General features: G+C 42.9%; 1 protein-coding gene across 1 annotated transcript in view; it reads right to left on the bottom strand.

The window, feature by feature from the left end:
* Positions 1-16,676, bottom strand: part of Scp2 (sterol carrier protein 2) — a 77,292-nt gene that overhangs the window by 45,622 nt on the left and 14,994 nt on the right. Inside the window, exons 5-7 of the mRNA XM_087904763.1 lie at positions 16,186-16,250; positions 12,403-12,529; positions 4,583-4,646 (exon numbers count right to left, since the gene is read on the bottom strand). Coding sequence (XP_087760889.1) covers positions 4,583-4,646; positions 12,403-12,529; positions 16,186-16,250 — 256 coding nt within the window. The remainder of the gene's footprint in view (positions 1-4,582; positions 4,647-12,402; positions 12,530-16,185; positions 16,251-16,676) is intronic.

Here is a 16,676-nt window from a genome sequence, read left to right as displayed (position 1 = left end):
CACATGCTAGACACATCACGCACATAGCACACAATAATAACAGATTAATTAATGTTTAAATCAAATGGCTTGTTGGCTAGGGATGTAGCTCAACTGGAAAGGTTAGGGAGAGTCCGTTTGCTTTTTAAAACAGGATCTCTTTATGTAGCTCTGGCTGTCCTGGAACTTGCCTTATAGACCAGGTTGACTGACCTCCAACTCACAGAGACCTGCCTGCCTCTGTCTCCTGAGTTCTGGGCTTAAAGGCGTGCACCACTATACCCAGTTAGAGTACTTTCCTAGTACACACAAGGCCCTGGGTTCCCAGCTCCACACAAACTAGGTATGGCGGCACATGCCAGTGATTCTAACACTCGGTACATAGAGGCAGGAGGAGAAGAAGCCCAAGGTCATCCTCCAACACGTACCCAGTTTGAGGACAGCCAGGGCTACACAAGACCCGGTTTCAGGAAGAAACAGAAAAATCACTTGCCTAGCATACGTGATGCCCAACATTCCATAATAAATAAAGTTAACGTTGGCCATGACTAGCTTTCAGAAACTACCTTATTGAGCCATACCCCATGCTGAGCAAAGAGACAGGAATACAGTTCCTACCCTCAAGGAATCCTGTATGATTCCACAGTAAAGAAATACATTCTGTTCTAATATTTACAATACACACTATGACAAAAATGCTATGTGGGCGGTATAGGAGCACACAGCTGTGCATTAAACCCAGATGCCCCAAAACAACTAACAAAAGGGGGGTGGATTCCTGGCAGGAGAGGCAGCAGCAGTTGCAAAGCAGCCTGCGGTGAAAAAGCCATCAAGACAGGCAGGAGGGCTTGGAGTCTGGGAGGGGCGGGGAAGCAGGATGGAAAGGTGGGCAGGAGAATGACCCAGGATTAGAGCAGGAAAACCCATTTTTTGATGGTCGTATTTCATAGTAAAAACAGTGAGGAACGGTACTAAATCGGGCTATGGCACGGTAAGATCCATCAGGAAAACTTGGTATGTAAAAAGGATAGAAAATGACACCACCAAAAGCAAATCGGCAAAGAGATGGGGCAATTAGTTAGGGCCAGAAATGAAAGGGCCTGGTGTGAGGAACTGGAAGTGAAAGACAGAGAAAAGGGATAAATTCCAAAGATGGTCAGTAAGGAGGCAGAACCTGAGTTCATCCCCAGCCGCACACAGCACAGACCCGTGGGAGGTAAACTCGAGGATGTTCTAGCTTTCTTAGATAATGAGGTACTTGTTGATGTCTGTCACCATGATAAAGAACAAGGAAGGAAAACCAGGGTGGAGGGAAATGACAAATTTAGAGTAGACCCACTGGCTCTGAAAAACCTGTAGGACATCGAAGTGGAGCCAACCAAGAGAAACATCAGACCTAAGGGCAAAGGTGCAGGTGGCGTAGGCTAGCCCCAGTCCTTTCTACTTACCACAGATCCTCGCTGCCTTTCACTAGCCTTATACTGTGTGGGAATATGCTCAACAATAGGGGTTGGGTTGGGTTGGGGTTTTTCTTTTGGAGGTAGGATCTCATGGAACCCAGGCTGGCCTCAAACTAGACACATAACTGAGTATGACTGACCTTGTATTCCTGCTCCTCCTACTTCAGTCTAGAAGAAGCCCAAACTGCCTTTTGGAGCCCCAATGCCAGAAAAGTGCAGTGTTGTTAATTCCTCAACATTCCCGGAAATCAGAAGGACCCTTACTAGCTCCCCAGGAACTAAGGGTAAGGGATCAGTTGTGCGCATCTTTACAGGCCTCAGCAGGCCTGTCCTAGCTCTGCTACTCACTGTCAGCATTTCCTCGGCACGCTAACTGGCCTAAGTACACTGCTAGAAACAGAATGGGCAGAATGCGAAACTGGGTGGTGGTGGTGCACACCACTCCAGAGACAGAGGCAGGCAACCAGCCTGGTCTACAAGAGCTAGTTCCAGGACAGGCTCCACAGCTACAGAGAAACCCTGTCTTGAGAAACAAAAAAACAAAAGGAGAAGAAAGAAAAAAAGAAACAGAATGGGAGAAGTGGAAGAGAAGAAGAAAGAAAAGGAGGAGGAAGAAGAAAAGAAAGAGAAGTGAGGAGGTCCCTGCGGGAGTCATGGCAGGCAGGGAAACGAGGTGAGAATGAAAAATCGGTTCAGCCTGACTCACCTATCAGACTGGATCAAACGTCTAAGAAGTCTGATGCTGGGCAGTTTATTGCCAGCATCCTTAAACACAATATAATCTGGAAAAAGTTTCCAGGTGTAACAGTATTCCTGGTGCACAAGGAGGCAATAACTATATTGAAACAACTTAAAGCAGATGCCATCTGCTTTCTTCCAAGAAGATGGGCTCTAGAGCTAAGCTACCTGTATTAGTTTAAGGGTCTAACAAAGGGTCCTTGTTGTGTGCGCTTGTGGGAGCCCGGGCTGCACAGGTAGTGTAGAGATCCTTCAGAGTACTGGCTACCTCATGTCCTGGTTGTAGGAGTTTGAAATATCATGGCCCAACAGGTATCACAGATTTCCAGGGTATTTATCACTTCCAATTCCTTCTGAAAAGACGAGCTATACAGCTTTCCCTTTGACACGACAATCCTGGGTGCTTAAAATTCCTGGTTTCCCTGAGCTCTGTGGGTGCAAAAACCTTACGCTCCCCAAGAGGAGGAGGAAAAGGTAATGGAGTCCGACTTTATCATATAAGCCGTGGGAGTCACCAGGAGTTTCACAATAGCCTTAGGTTTTCTATAAAAGACTCTTTCTTGGATCTTGGGGATGGACTCTGTCTCAGTTTCTTTTCCTGCAGCCATGATAAAATAACCTGACAGCAGTAATGAGGGAAAAGGATTTCTCTAACTCACAGTTGAAGGTGTAATCCATCATGGCAGAGAAGTCAAGGCTGCAGGCTTACCGCAGCCGATCCATTCCATCTGAGGTTGGAAGGAAGAAAGGGATGAATGAACATGAAGGGATCAGCTCCCTCAACTCTGCAACAGTGGGCCTGGAACTGTGTGTGAGCCAAGGTAACATCTCCCTTAAACTGCTTTTGTTACAGCTACACAAAAGGAAACAAGACAGAACTAGGCATGCCCGAAGAAAGCCGACAGCAGCGTGAAGTATGACAAACATGCAATGGTTTGTGTGACAAAAACACCCAATGAGGTTAAGGTTTACATTTAGTAAATGTGGCAAAGACAGTTCAGAAACAATTTTCTGATTCCCTCTGTGCTAAGCATTAAGGATATGAAGATGAGAAAAGGCTCTTGCCCTCAAGGAGTTTGTAATGGAGGAGGAAGAAAATAAGAACAATGCTGTCACTTATCAGCGTGATGCACCGAGGAAGAGAAGGCAGGAAGAACTAATCTGACTATGGTTCAGAGGTGGGGCCTTGGGAGGTGATCTGGATTAGACAAGATCATCAGGAGAGAGCCCTCATGATTGAGTCCAGGTGGCTTTACAAGAAGTGCAAGAGACCAGAAGAAACACAGATCTACACACATGACCCTAGTCTCTCACTATACATTGTCCTGTACCTCCTTAGGCTTTGGCCAGTAAGAGGCCATTATCAAGATGGACATGGTGGCACACATCTTTAATCCCAGCACTTGGGAGGCAGAGGCAGGCAGATCTCTGAGTTAGAGGCCAATCTGGTCTACAGAGTGAGTTCCAGGACAGCCATGGATACACAGAGAAATCCTATCAAAAAAAAAGGCCACTGTGAGATGGAGAATTCTGTGACTTGCATGTTCAGAACCACAAGGCAAAATAACTTCCTTTTCTTTCTAACTCATCCAATCTATGATATGGTGTTACTGGCAAAGAGATGATCCAACATGTTTTGCATTGTTTTCACAGAGATTCTGGTTATACGATACCAGTTCAGTTCCCAGTGGACCACTTTCCCCAGCAAACACTGAGTTCATGCTATGAACCAGGCATTGCACCACCACTAAGCATTCAGAGATCGCTGATGGACAGTATATCTGAATACTCCAATATCATTTTCTTCAGATTACTTTTAGGATATAAATAATTATATTGTTCTTCCAGAATAAGTTAATAACACTAAGTGACTGAAATTCATCTCAGTTATAAAATTAATATGCATTTTACAATCTTTTTTGCTGTGCAAAGAAATGCACCTAGAACCTCATACAAGCTAATCACTAGCTCTAGCACTAACCTGCCCCATCCGCCCTAAGCAAATATTTTAGCATCTGTCACTGTTATTCTTATTTAAAAGAATCATTAAAGCCAGGTGGGACAAACCTTCTGATGCTGAAGGACTGCCACAAACTGGAGGCTAGCTAGGGTTACTCTCTCAAACTTGGCCTCCCTCTTCAAAAACAAACAAACACACAACCTTCAGAACATAAATAAGTTTAAAAAGAACTATTAAGTTTTAGTGGTATTTTAAGTATAAATAAGCCAAGAACTAGAATGGCAAAAGCAGACATGTATGCTTTGAGCATAAGCCTTTCTTTTATAGAAAATAATAAACATCCAAGCTAATATCTTTAAGATCTTGCATTTGTTGTTCAAGTATACACTGCATATTACACAGTAGGGGAGCCCAGATTTTCATGTCCTATCTCTGAAGTACTTACGGGTTATTAACTGAGTGTTTGTGATTTTTCCATCCAATTTTTGCAAAGTGTTCAACTTTTGTTCCTGCAGAGAAAGCAAACATCAATCAATGTGCTGCTTTCTTCAGCTCATTATCAAATGTCACAGTGGAACTCAGTGTTTTGCTAAATATTTCCACAGTTTCTCTTGCTCTGATATCAGGGTTAAAGACAGCAATTACTCATATGATTTGCTATAATTAAATCTGAACATTTCACAAATTGACTCAAGAGACATATGAGATAAAAACGCTTCCAACTGTCTGTTCTATTTAGTATAAATAGGATTCAGTTTCAAAAGCTAGGAAATAAAGTCTGGAGCCATAGTGCTTAGCTAGAGAGTATTGCAGCAATGACCCAGCACCTGCCAGACATTATCAAGCCCCAGAGTAAGTGGGTGTACAAGTCACGTCCTCTATGGTCTGACAAACAATCCCCAAAACTTTATGATACAGCAGAAGGGTCTTTAGAAAAGTTACAGCCAGTGAATCATAGATGTTTTCCAGATCTTTGGAGGTTTTGTTTTGTTTTGTATTTTGAGACAGGGTCTCACCATTTAGCCTTTGGCTGGCTTGGAACTCACAGAGATCCACCTCTGCCTCCAGAGTGCTGTGATTAAAGGTTGTGCCACCAGTGATGGCTTCCAGTTCTATTTTTAACCTCAAACAAGCAGGGCAAAGGAAACAACTGAATAGATTCTATTTAACTACAGACTGGGTGAGGTGTAGCGGTGTGGTGTATCAGAGGTTTGTGGGCACAGTACAGGACTTGTGTTCTTTTTTGAGGAGTGTTGCCAAACACCTGCAATCCCAACACACAGAAGAGGGAGCAAGGAGGATCAAGATGTAAGGCCAGCCTGGACTACACTGAACCTTGTCTCAAAATATAAAATAAGCAGGACCAGATACTGTGGTCTATGCCTTTAATCTCAGTACTCAGGAGACAGTAGTAGGTACTATGAGTTTGAAGCCAGGTCTACACCTTCAAATTCCAGGTCACCCAAGGCTATGCAATGAGATCCTGTCTCAAAATAAAATAAAATAAAATAAAGACTGTGGGTTGAAACTCTAGGAAGGGGGCTGGAGAGATGGCTCAGCAGTTAAGAGCACTGGCTGTTCTTCCAGAGGACCTGGGTTCAATTCCCAGCACCCACATGGCAGTTCACAACTGTCTGTAACTCTAAAGTCTGACACCCTTACACAGACATACAAGGAGGCAAAGCACCAGTGCAAATGAAATAAAAATAAATTATTGGAAAAAAAACTATAGGGAGACAGACTTGAGGATTTGTTGCTGTTGTTTCTGATTTGGTTTGGGGTTTTTTGGTTGGTTGTTTTTGTTTTATTTCGTTCTCAATACAGGGCTTCACGGCTTTCCACAGAATCCAACTTCACATATAAAAGATCATCTCCTAGAAAAGGATTCTGCTGACCACTTAACATGCATTTCTTAAGACTAGGCATTCAAGGTCATCTTTAACTCATGAATCCCCACCCCACAAAAAAAAATGTTCCCCTTAAAAAGTTTTTGGGTGTTCAAAGAATATACTTAGTATAAAAAGATTTCAATCCCCTAGAATCAAATTATAAAACCACAAAAGGCTGCTGCCGACTCTGTCAAGTTAAATTCTAAAAAGTGTGGGTCATGCCTATAATCTCAGCACGAGAGAGAGAGAGAGAGAGAGAGAGAGAGAGAGAGAGAGAGAGAGAAGCTCATGCCTGTAATCTCAGGCACTCCAGAGAGAGAGTGAAGCAGGGAGAACTACAGAACGTCCAGGCTAGCCTGGGTTACACAGTGAGCTCAAGGCCAGCCCAGGCTACAGGGTAGACCCTGTCAACACAAAACCAAATTCAACTATTTCAAAATTTAGACTAGAAAATTATTAAGCTATCCCAAGTAATATAAAACTTAAAAAAAAAAAAAACACGTGAGTTTTAAAATGCCAGTAAAAGAATTTCCAAAGCCAATGGAAGCTGATACTTCCAAGGCCAATGGAGTCGCTATAGCCTCCAAAAATAACACAAACGAGAAGGAAAACATGAGTGAACAGTACCATAGAATTAGCAAAACCAGAAAAGCAGTGATGCCCAAACCTCACAATCTCGTAAGTTAGGAAAAAAGAAAGACCAACATACACAAAAATGCCAAATCCCAACCACAGACCTTTGGGTAACAAGAGCAGCCTGAAGGAGAACAGTGCAGAGGAGACAGGGGGTGCTAATGGCAGCCTATGGTCGTTCAAAAACCACCATGGGACAAGAGGAGTGCCCTCCCCAGGTGTGAACACGCAGATAAAAAAGTTTCTGTAATAGAAATAACTTATTTGCATGTGCATGTGTGTATGCTGTATTGGTGTGTGATGTGTGCACGCTGTATTTGTGTGTCATGTGTGTACACTGTATTTGTGCCATGTGTGTATGCTGTATTGGTGTGTGATGTGTGTACGCTGTATTTGTGTCATGTGTGTATCTGTATTTGTATGTCATGTGTGTATGCTGTGGTGTGATGTGTGTACGCTGTATTTGTGTGTCATGTGTGTACACTGTATTGGTGTGTGATGTGTGTATGCTGTATTTGTGTCATGTGTATATCTGTATTTGTATGTCATGTGTGTATGCTGTTTTTGTGTGTGATGTGTGTATGCTATATTTGTATCGTGTGTATGCTGTATTTGTGTGTCATGTGTGTACGCTGTATTTGTGTGTGATGTGTGTATGCTGTATTTGCATGTGATGTGTGTACGCTGTATTTGTGTGTCATGTGTGTACGCTGTATTTGTGTGTCATGTGTGTACGCTGTATTTGTATGTCATGTGTGTATGCTGTATTTGTGTGTGATGTGTGTATGCTGTATTTGTGTGTCATGTGTGTACGCTGTATTTGTGTGTCATGTGTGTACGCTGTATTTGTGTGTCATGTGTGTACGCTGTATTTGTGTGTCATGTGGGGTCCTAGGGATTTGAACTCAGGTCCTTATGCTTGCACAGCAAGTGCTCCTATCTGAGCCATCCTCCCAGGTCTCTAGAAAAAAAAAAACTTTAAATTATAAATGATTCTTTAAAACAGTCAATAAATAATAGACCTTACTTTTTAGAGTCCTAATCAAGCTGATTTGAAAAATCTAAGTGAAATGGTAATTTCTTGGAGAAATAGAGATTTACTAAAATTGAACCCATTGAAAATAGAATATTTAGCCTAAAAGAAATACAGAAAATTAGGCTGAGGATGTAGATCAGATGGTAAGGATCTAGCATGCAGGAGACCCTGAGTTCAATCCCAAGCACCACAAAAACGATGTGGTGGGGCTGGAGAGATGGCTCAGTGTTTAAGAGCACTGGTTGTTTTTCCAGAGGTTCTGAGTTCAAGTCCCAGCAACCACATAGTGACTCACAACATCTGTAATGAGGTCTGGTGCCCTCTTCTGGCCAGCAGGGATACATGCAAGTAGAACACTGTATACATAATAAATAAATAAATCCTTAATAAATAAATAAATCTTTAAAAAAAACTGATGTGGTGACACAAGCCTGTAATCCCAGCACTCAGGAGACAGTGGGATGATCAGGAGTTCAAGGTCAACCTCAGCTACTTTAAGAGTTAGAGGCCAGGCGGGGTAATCCCAGCACTCAAGAGGCAGAGGCAGGCGGATCTCTGTGAGTTTGTGGCCAGCCTGGTTCACAGAAAGAGTATTGGGACAGGTTTCAAAGCTACACAGAGAAGCCCTGCCTCAAAAAAAAACAAAAACAAAAATACAAAACAAAACCAAAAAAGAACTAGAGGCCAGCCTAGGTGGGCTACACTAAACCTTGTCTCAAAAGAAAAGGGGAAGGGAGAGGAAGGGGAAGAAGAGGAGGGAAGAAAAGGGAAAGAGACTGGGAGGAAGGAAAGAGTAAAGAACAAAGGACAAGGAAGGAAAGGGCCGGGCGGTGGGGCGCACACCTTTAATCCCAGCACTCGGGAGGCAGAGGCAGGCAGATCTCTGAGTCTGAGGTCAGCCTGAAAGCCAATCACAAAAAGAAGAAGAAAGAAGAAAGCACACAGACAATAAGAAAAAAATGAATTCAGACAATGTCACACAGAATTCTACATGCAGTCCCAATGCCCCACAAATGATGGCAGGGCATTAAAAGTGAAAATTAATCATCTTTTTAATGAGCCAATTATGAGGCAAGCTTAACATCCTGGACCAGTGGGTTAGGGCCCAGTGAGAGGTAGGGCCCAGTGATGGGCCCTTGACTAGCCTAGGCCCAGAATCCCCAGCACTTCAAGAAATTAAATAAATAAATAAATAAATAAGAAAAAAAAAACTTCCACCAGGTGGTGGTGGCACACACCTTTAATCCCAGCACTTGGGAGGCAGAGGCAGGCAGATCTCTGTGAGTTCGAGGCCAACCTGGTCTACAAGAGCTAGTTCCAGGACAACTACGGCTGTATACAGAGAAACCCTGTCTCGAAAAACGAAAAAAAAAAAACAAAACCACAAAATCTTCCATGTGATTACAGCGAGGCAAATGAGGTCTAACTAGTGCAGACTAAGTTTAAAACCAGAATAAATTATGAGGAGTTCTAGGCCAGCCTGTGTTGTATGAGACTCTCTCTCAAAAAAAAAAAACATATAAAACATTGAAAAATAAACAACAGGGGGCTAGAGAGGTGGCTCAGCAGTTAAGAGCACCAGCTACTCTTCCAGAGGACCTGGGTTCAATTCCACATGGCTATCTGTAATTCCAGTTTCAGGGGATCTACCATTCCCTTCTGGTCTCTGTGCAAGAGGTGCACAGACATACACGCAAGCAAACAGCCACACACATAAAAAGTAAAATTATTTGTTTGTTTGTTTGTTTATGTTTATGGTTTTGCTTTTGTTTTTGTTTTTTGAGATAGGGTTTCTCTGTGTAGCTTTAAAGCCTGTCCTGGAACTCGCTCTGTAGACCAGGCTGGCCTCAGAGATCCACCTCCCAAATGCTGAGATTAAAGGCCTTCATCACCACTACCCAGCAAATTTTTTAAGAAAAGTAAACAACAAAATCATGAGGAGCTTTGGAGCCAGGAAATGGTATCTGTGGGATAAATGGGTGAAATTATGAGTACGTCATGCAGTCTGGGTAACAGTACCATGTTAGCGGAACTAATTCTTTCCTGAAGTGGGGAAAGATGAGGTCTTGCTATAGTCTCCAAGCTGGCTCAGGAGGCCTGATCTCAAGAAATTCCACTACAACAGCTCAGACACACACATTGATATGCTTGACTTTATATTCATTTCTTGATTTTGGTTATTATAAGTTAGCTGTGAAAGTCTGTAATTTATTCTTTTTTAAAACAGGGTCTTACTATGCAGCCCTAGCTAGTCTAAAACTCACTATGCAGATCAAGCTGGCCTTGAACTCACGGACACCCTCCTACCTGGGGTATCTACTCCTGGCCTGCTCTCAAATATCTAAGTAACATAATAATATAGATAAAAGATACTAAAAAAATAAGCATAGCAAAACATAAATGATCTAGAAAAAATGTATTAGGAATTTTTTGTACTATTTTGTGCAACACTGTCATGAAGTCTGAAATTATTTCAAAAAAAAATATGAAAACAGCCAGGCAACAGTGGCAAACGCCTTTAATCCCAGCACTCAGGAGGCAGAAGCAGGTGGATCTCTGAGTTCGAGGCCAACCTGGTCTACAGAGTGAGTTGCAGGACAGCCAGGGCTACATAGAGAAACCTTGTCTCAGAAAGCAAAAAGGCAAAGGAAAGAAGTGAAAAGTCCTAGGTCAACAACTCTATAAGCCCCTAAGTGTAAAAGGGAATCACACTATCCTTCAAAATTGATAGTCTCTCAACTGACAACCATGAACAATTTCAATTATGGGCCAGTGAGATGACTCTGTGGGTCTAAGAGCTTGCCAAGCAAGCCTCATGACCTGAGTTTGATACGCAGAACCTAGTTAAAAACCCAGATGCAGAAGCATATCTGTAATCGCAACAGACCTATGAGAGACTGGAGATGGAGGCAGGAGAATCACCTGCAAGGCCAAGGACCACTAGCCTGCTGCAGTACACAGCACAGGGCAGAAACGGAGACAGAGGCAGGAGAATCACTGGCAAGGCCAAGGACCACTAACCTGCTGCAGTACGCAGTGCAGGGCGGAAGCAAGAAGAGAGACCCTGCCTCGACAAGGCTGAGAGTGAGAACTGACTCCCAAAAGTTGTCCTCCCACACTCACGTTCACATACACACACAAAGAATAATAAAAAAAACAAAACCGCAATCTGGTCACTTTCACTATGTAGAAAGCAAGGAAACTTAAGGTCTGTTTAATAGTCACATTTGTTGCAAAACTCCTTACAACTTTATTTGCAGAACAGATTATTTAAAAACCATCCAAGCTGATTACTCAATCCAGTGCTCTACTAAACACAGGGCTATGATATCAAACACACAGAAACACCTTCCACACATTGGCATGTAAAGTCAGGAGATCACTCATGGGAGAGGCATTCCTGGATTCCCATTCCATGTCCACTAGCAACATCTAACAGTTTCGAGTTCCTCTACCCTGCCTGCCTGTGTTACCAAGCTTAACATAACTGGAGAGAGGGTATTATCAAGATGGCATTCATGTTTTTCTGCTATTATTAGTTTTTATGTTTTCAAAAACAAAACTGAAAGCCAAGCTTGGTGGACTCAATCCCCAGTGCTGTGGAGGAGGGAAAGTGGAGCCTGTGTGAGCAGGGTGCTGCAGTGTCAGCACCGGAAACACAAACACATGAACAATTTACGACGACCCTCCTTGCTACACAGTGACTAACCGGATACACCAGGGTCTCTCTCTGCTTCCCAATGAGATGTTAAGCCCTCATGTATGTGACATTACCAAAGGACCTCAAAGGTATTTCTAACATCACCTTCCCTCCTAAATTCTAAGGTTAAAACCTGGCCTCAATGACTGGCAGATGGGGCCTGTGGAGGGAGGCAGTGAACTGCATGCTGATGTCCCTAACAAAAGTCATATGTTGAAATCTAATCCCCAACGTGCTTGTATTAGGAGGAGGAAGGGCCTTCATGAACAGGATTAGTGTCTCATAAAAGAGCTCCTGGCAGGGATAGGGGTGTAGCTCTGCTGGCAGAATGCTTGCCTAACATTCATGAAGTCCCAGGTTAAAACCCCAGCACCATGTATAGGATGACAACCTATAACTCCAATTCCAGGGGATCTGATGCCTTCTTCTCTTCTCCAAGGGCACCAGGCATGCACGTGATGCACAGACTAATACACAGGCAAAACACCCATACACATTAAAAATAAAGAAAAACTATTTAATCTGTATCTTATATCTTCCAGTCCCTCCCACTCCTTAACAAATACCTGCTATTTCTTATTGTATGAATGTAACCAGTAATAATCCTGCAGGACGGTGCTGTTGCCGCTATTTTGAGGCAGACTCTCACTATGTATCCTTGGCTGGCCTGGAACTCACTATGTGGAGCAGGCTGGCTTGAACTCAAGCAGATCCCACTGCCTCTGTGCAGGAATTAAAGGTGTGTGTCACCATACCCAACCTCTAAAGCAGTGGTTCTCAGCCTTCCTAATGCTGGAACCACAATACAGTTCCTCGTGCTGTGGTGACCCCCCAACTACAAAATTATTTCATTGCTATTTCACAACTGTTATGAAGCATTAAAAAGCATTCTGATATGCAGTATGCTCTTAGGTGATCCCTGTGAAAGGGTCGTGTGACACACACACACACACACACACACACACACACGTTGAGAACCACTGTTCTCAAGGATTTTTTTAACATACCATATTTTTCCATATGCTCCTTCCCAGCACTCCCAAACATCTGTGGAGCAATTGGGTGGGCAGACAATCCATACTTATTGATCAAGACATCAAGATGTTTGTCAACTGGATTGGACCGATCTCCAAACTTAAAGAGAAAAAATAAGATTTAATGAGCAGCTGATATAGAACTGTTCCTTGCAACTTATGTGACATTTTCCTATCTTGAGAGCACAGTAAACAAAAAATAGTCTATGTGAATAAAATCATTGAGAAATGCTTTGTCACAGGAAAACATGGGAAGCCAGGTATGGCGGCACATCCCAACAATCGGGAGGTAGAGGCAGAAGGGTCAAGAGTTTAAAATCAGCCTTAGTTATATAGGAAGTCAGAGGCCAGTCTGGAACACATACAACCCTCTCTCAAGAATATAGACATATTTCTTTGCTTATTATTTTTTCTTTCTCTCAGGTTTTATTTTTTGTTTTGAGAAAGGGTCTCTCCACATAGCCCTGGCTGTTCTGGACCTCGCTTTGTAGATCAGGCTGGCCTAGAAATCATAGAGACCTGCTGCCTCTGCCTCCTCAGTGCTGGGACCACCATGCTTGGCTTATTAATTCTTTTGAGTGTGATCCCTGGTACCGACATGGTAGAACAAGAGAACTGACTCCCTGCAAGCTGTCCTCTGACTCCCTCTTTCATGCCATGACATATGAGGAAGACATTCACAAGGACACACACACATAAAACAAATACGTATGAATTTAAGTTTTTTCCTAGGTTTTAAAAATATTTTGTTCTTTTATATGTATATGTGTTTTGGCTGCATGGATGTCTTGTGAACCATGTGTGTGTCTGGTGCCCCAGACAGTTGTGAGCCACCGTACAGATGCTGGGAATTGGATGCAGGTCTCTGGAAGAGCAGGCAGTGCTCCTAACTGCTGATCATCTCTCCACCCAGTAAATTAAAAAAAAAATGTTTACCAAACATTCACTATCCACCTGTTCAACAGTAACTATTCAAGACATAGTAAATAAAGGCATGAGTGTGTCACTTAAGGTTCTGCTCATCAGATATTTAGATTAGGGGAGAAAAGAGGAAAATGGTGAGACTCAATTACCACACAAATAATAATGTATAAAGCCAGAAACACTGAGCGGGGAACTGGAGCTCAGGACCGCAGTCCAGAGCTTAAGTGGGGCTGGGAGGGGCTGGAGGAAAGAACAGTCGGGGCAGACGAACAGTGAGAATGAAGAGAAATGCAGGCGCATAACTGGGGGTTTCAGAAACATAGCCGATCAGGATGAGGAGAATGGGATCTGACGGCCTGAGTTCAACCCCTGGAACCCACCGTGGAAGGAGAGACCTATGCCTGAGGTTGTCCTGACTTCCAAACCTGCACCGTGGCATGTACACACCCACCCTCACATCCACACCCACATACATATACACACATGGGGGGAACAGAGATAAATGCAATAAAAAAATGTTAAGGCTGTGTTTGGAGCACCTTGAGATGACACTGCAGGACAGATGCAACCTACAATAATAACGGGGCTGGAGAGATGGCTCAGAGGTTAAGAGCACTGGCTGTTCTTCCAGAGGTCCTGAGTTCAATTCCCAGCAACCACATGGTGGCTCACAACCGTCTGTAATGAGATCTGGTGCCCTCTTCTGGTGTGCAAGCATTATGTATACATTGTATACATAATAATTAAATCTAAAATACTTAATCTAAAAAAAATAGAATAATAACGGACAGGACTACACGCTGATCAGACTGTTTAATTATGCATACCTCTGGCCCTCACTTAAGCCTAATGATCCTGGCAGCACCCTGAAGACGGACTTGAGGTGACTGCATCCTTCATATCTGTTCCTTGTTGACTAGATCTCTCCGCTTCCCACCATCACTCATCTGTTTAAGCGGCATACTGGGGATACTGGCCACCGAGCCTAATGACCTGGGCTTGATCCCTGGGACCCTCATAGTGGAAGAAGAGAAGTGATCCCTGCAGGTTTCCTCTGACTTTCAAGTAGGCCATGGGAAACCTACACCTAACTATTCCCCACTCCACCTCAACACACACACACACACACACACACACACACACACACACACACAAGGGATCCCGAAAAACTCAGATATATTTTATTTGCTTTATGTATTCATATTCATTTCAACAAATAATCAATGTAAAAACAGGAGATATTTTACTTTTTGAGACAGGGTGAGCTCTTAGCTATCCTGAAATTTACTATGTAAACCAGGCTGACTCCGCACGCACAGAGATCCAACTGCCTTTGCATCCTGAGTTATATTCTTTTATCAAATTAAATCTTCAAAATAGTGTGCATAAACCAGACATGGTATCACGTGCCTTTAACCCCAGCACTTGGCAGAGGCAAGAGGATCTCTGTGAGTTCCAGGTCAGTCTGGTCTACAAGGCGAATTCCAGGACAACCAGAGCTATACAGAGAAATCCTGTCTCAAAAAACAAACAAAGAAAGAAAAAAAAAACCATGAATAAAACTGTATATTTTACACCTACAACACACCCCAGTTTAGAAGTTATTTATTTATTTATTTTTCAAGACAGGGTTTCTCTTAGCTTTGGAGCCTGTCCTGGAACTAGCTCGGCCTCCCGAGTGCTGGGATTAAAGGCATGGGTCACCACTGCCTGGCTTAGAAGTGAATTTTCATTGGGAGTATTCAATACACTTTATATTTAGATTTCATGAAATAACAGTTGTAAAAACAGATTTATGGGCCCAAGTTATCTCAAATACACTCAAAACTTTTCAGTAATGGAACAGAGTATTAATTTAAGCTTAAATTAGTTAAAATTAAATTTAAAATTCAGTTCCTCAGTTACTCACTAGCAAAGTGTGCTCCCATGACAGACGTTCTCTGTGAAGAAAGCATCCCTTCTTTAAAAAGCTTCTTTATTCGGTATGTGGGGTGGGTGGGTGTGGACATGAGATTATCAAGACGTGTGTGTGTGTGTGTGTGTGTGTGTGTGTATGTGTGTGTGTATGTGTGTGTGTATATGTATATGTGGGGGGGGGTGTGGGTGTGGGTGTAGGTCAGAGGAGAACTTGTAGGAACTAGTTCTCTCTTTCTACTACAAGTGTCCCGGGGTCAACCTCAGGCCAGCGGGTTGGCAACCCCCTGAGCCATCTCCCCAGCAAGCTCTCCTTCCTGCTCAAAATAGTAACTCTTGCTTTCTCTTAGAAGGAAGTGTTGCTTCTAGGCATGGCAACCTACAAAAACCGGATAGTTATCTGAAGGAGAGAACATGGGATAAACACAGAACAGAGGCCAAACAGGAGCTTCTCCACAGAGAACCACCTAGGGGCGGCACACAGAAATAACAAACTGTTTTTCTTAAAATACCAAGGAAAGTGCCCAGAGAGGAGAGTCAGAAGTTCAAGAGCACCCTCAACTACAAAGTGAGGCTGAGGCTTGTCTGTAATAGTCAAATAAACTGTCAATGGGCTGGAGAGAAGGCTCAGCCCTTCAGAGAACTCAAGTACCTCAGGCTCCGTTAGCTGCATCCACACTAGGAGACCCAACAAGTCCAAATTCAAATCCTGCGCAGGCATACAGACACACATAACATGGCATGGAAACACACACACACACACACGCTTATGCAAAGAAACAAAAGCAAACAAATCTTAAAATATATGTATTTTTAAAACATCAAATCATGGTCTCTGCTACTTACTGACATGCTCTATGATGGTCAGATAGACAGTTTTCTCGCAGTGTTAAAACCAAAACAATAAACGAGACTCACTTTCATTCCAAGTGGTCCCTTCTCCATCTTCTCAAACCCAAGAGCCAACACACAATCTGCCACACCTTAAAGGAAAAGCAATCATATTGAAATTTCAAATTTCCAGGTACTCAACAAAATGTTCAATTAAATACCTCAATCTAAATAGTAATCTACTCTGGGTATAGTGGCACACACCTTTAATCCCAGCATTTGGGAAACAGAGGCAGGTGGATCTCTGCGAGTTCCAGGACAGCCTGGTCTAAAGAGTGAGTTTTGGGATAGCTAAGACTACACAGACAGATCGTGTCCCTCAAAAAATATAGTTAGACAGACAGACAGACAGATAATTAATTTACAAGAAATAAAAATGTATATTGCTATGGGACAATGGTCTTGTACCCTGTCACTTGTATTGTTTTAATAAAACGCTGATTGGAAGTAGCCAGGTAGGAAGCACAGGAGGGACAACCAGGCAGGAAGCTGAAGCTGAGCAACAAGAACAGAATTCT

This window comes from Myodes glareolus, chromosome 3 (genome assembly GCF_982192425.1).
Source record: "Myodes glareolus chromosome 3, mMyoGla1.1, whole genome shotgun sequence".
NCBI classification, from domain to species: domain Eukaryota; kingdom Metazoa; phylum Chordata; class Mammalia; order Rodentia; family Cricetidae; genus Myodes; species Myodes glareolus.
The sequence above is the reverse complement of the archived record's forward strand: the minus strand, read 5'-3'. Positions and strand labels throughout refer to the sequence as shown.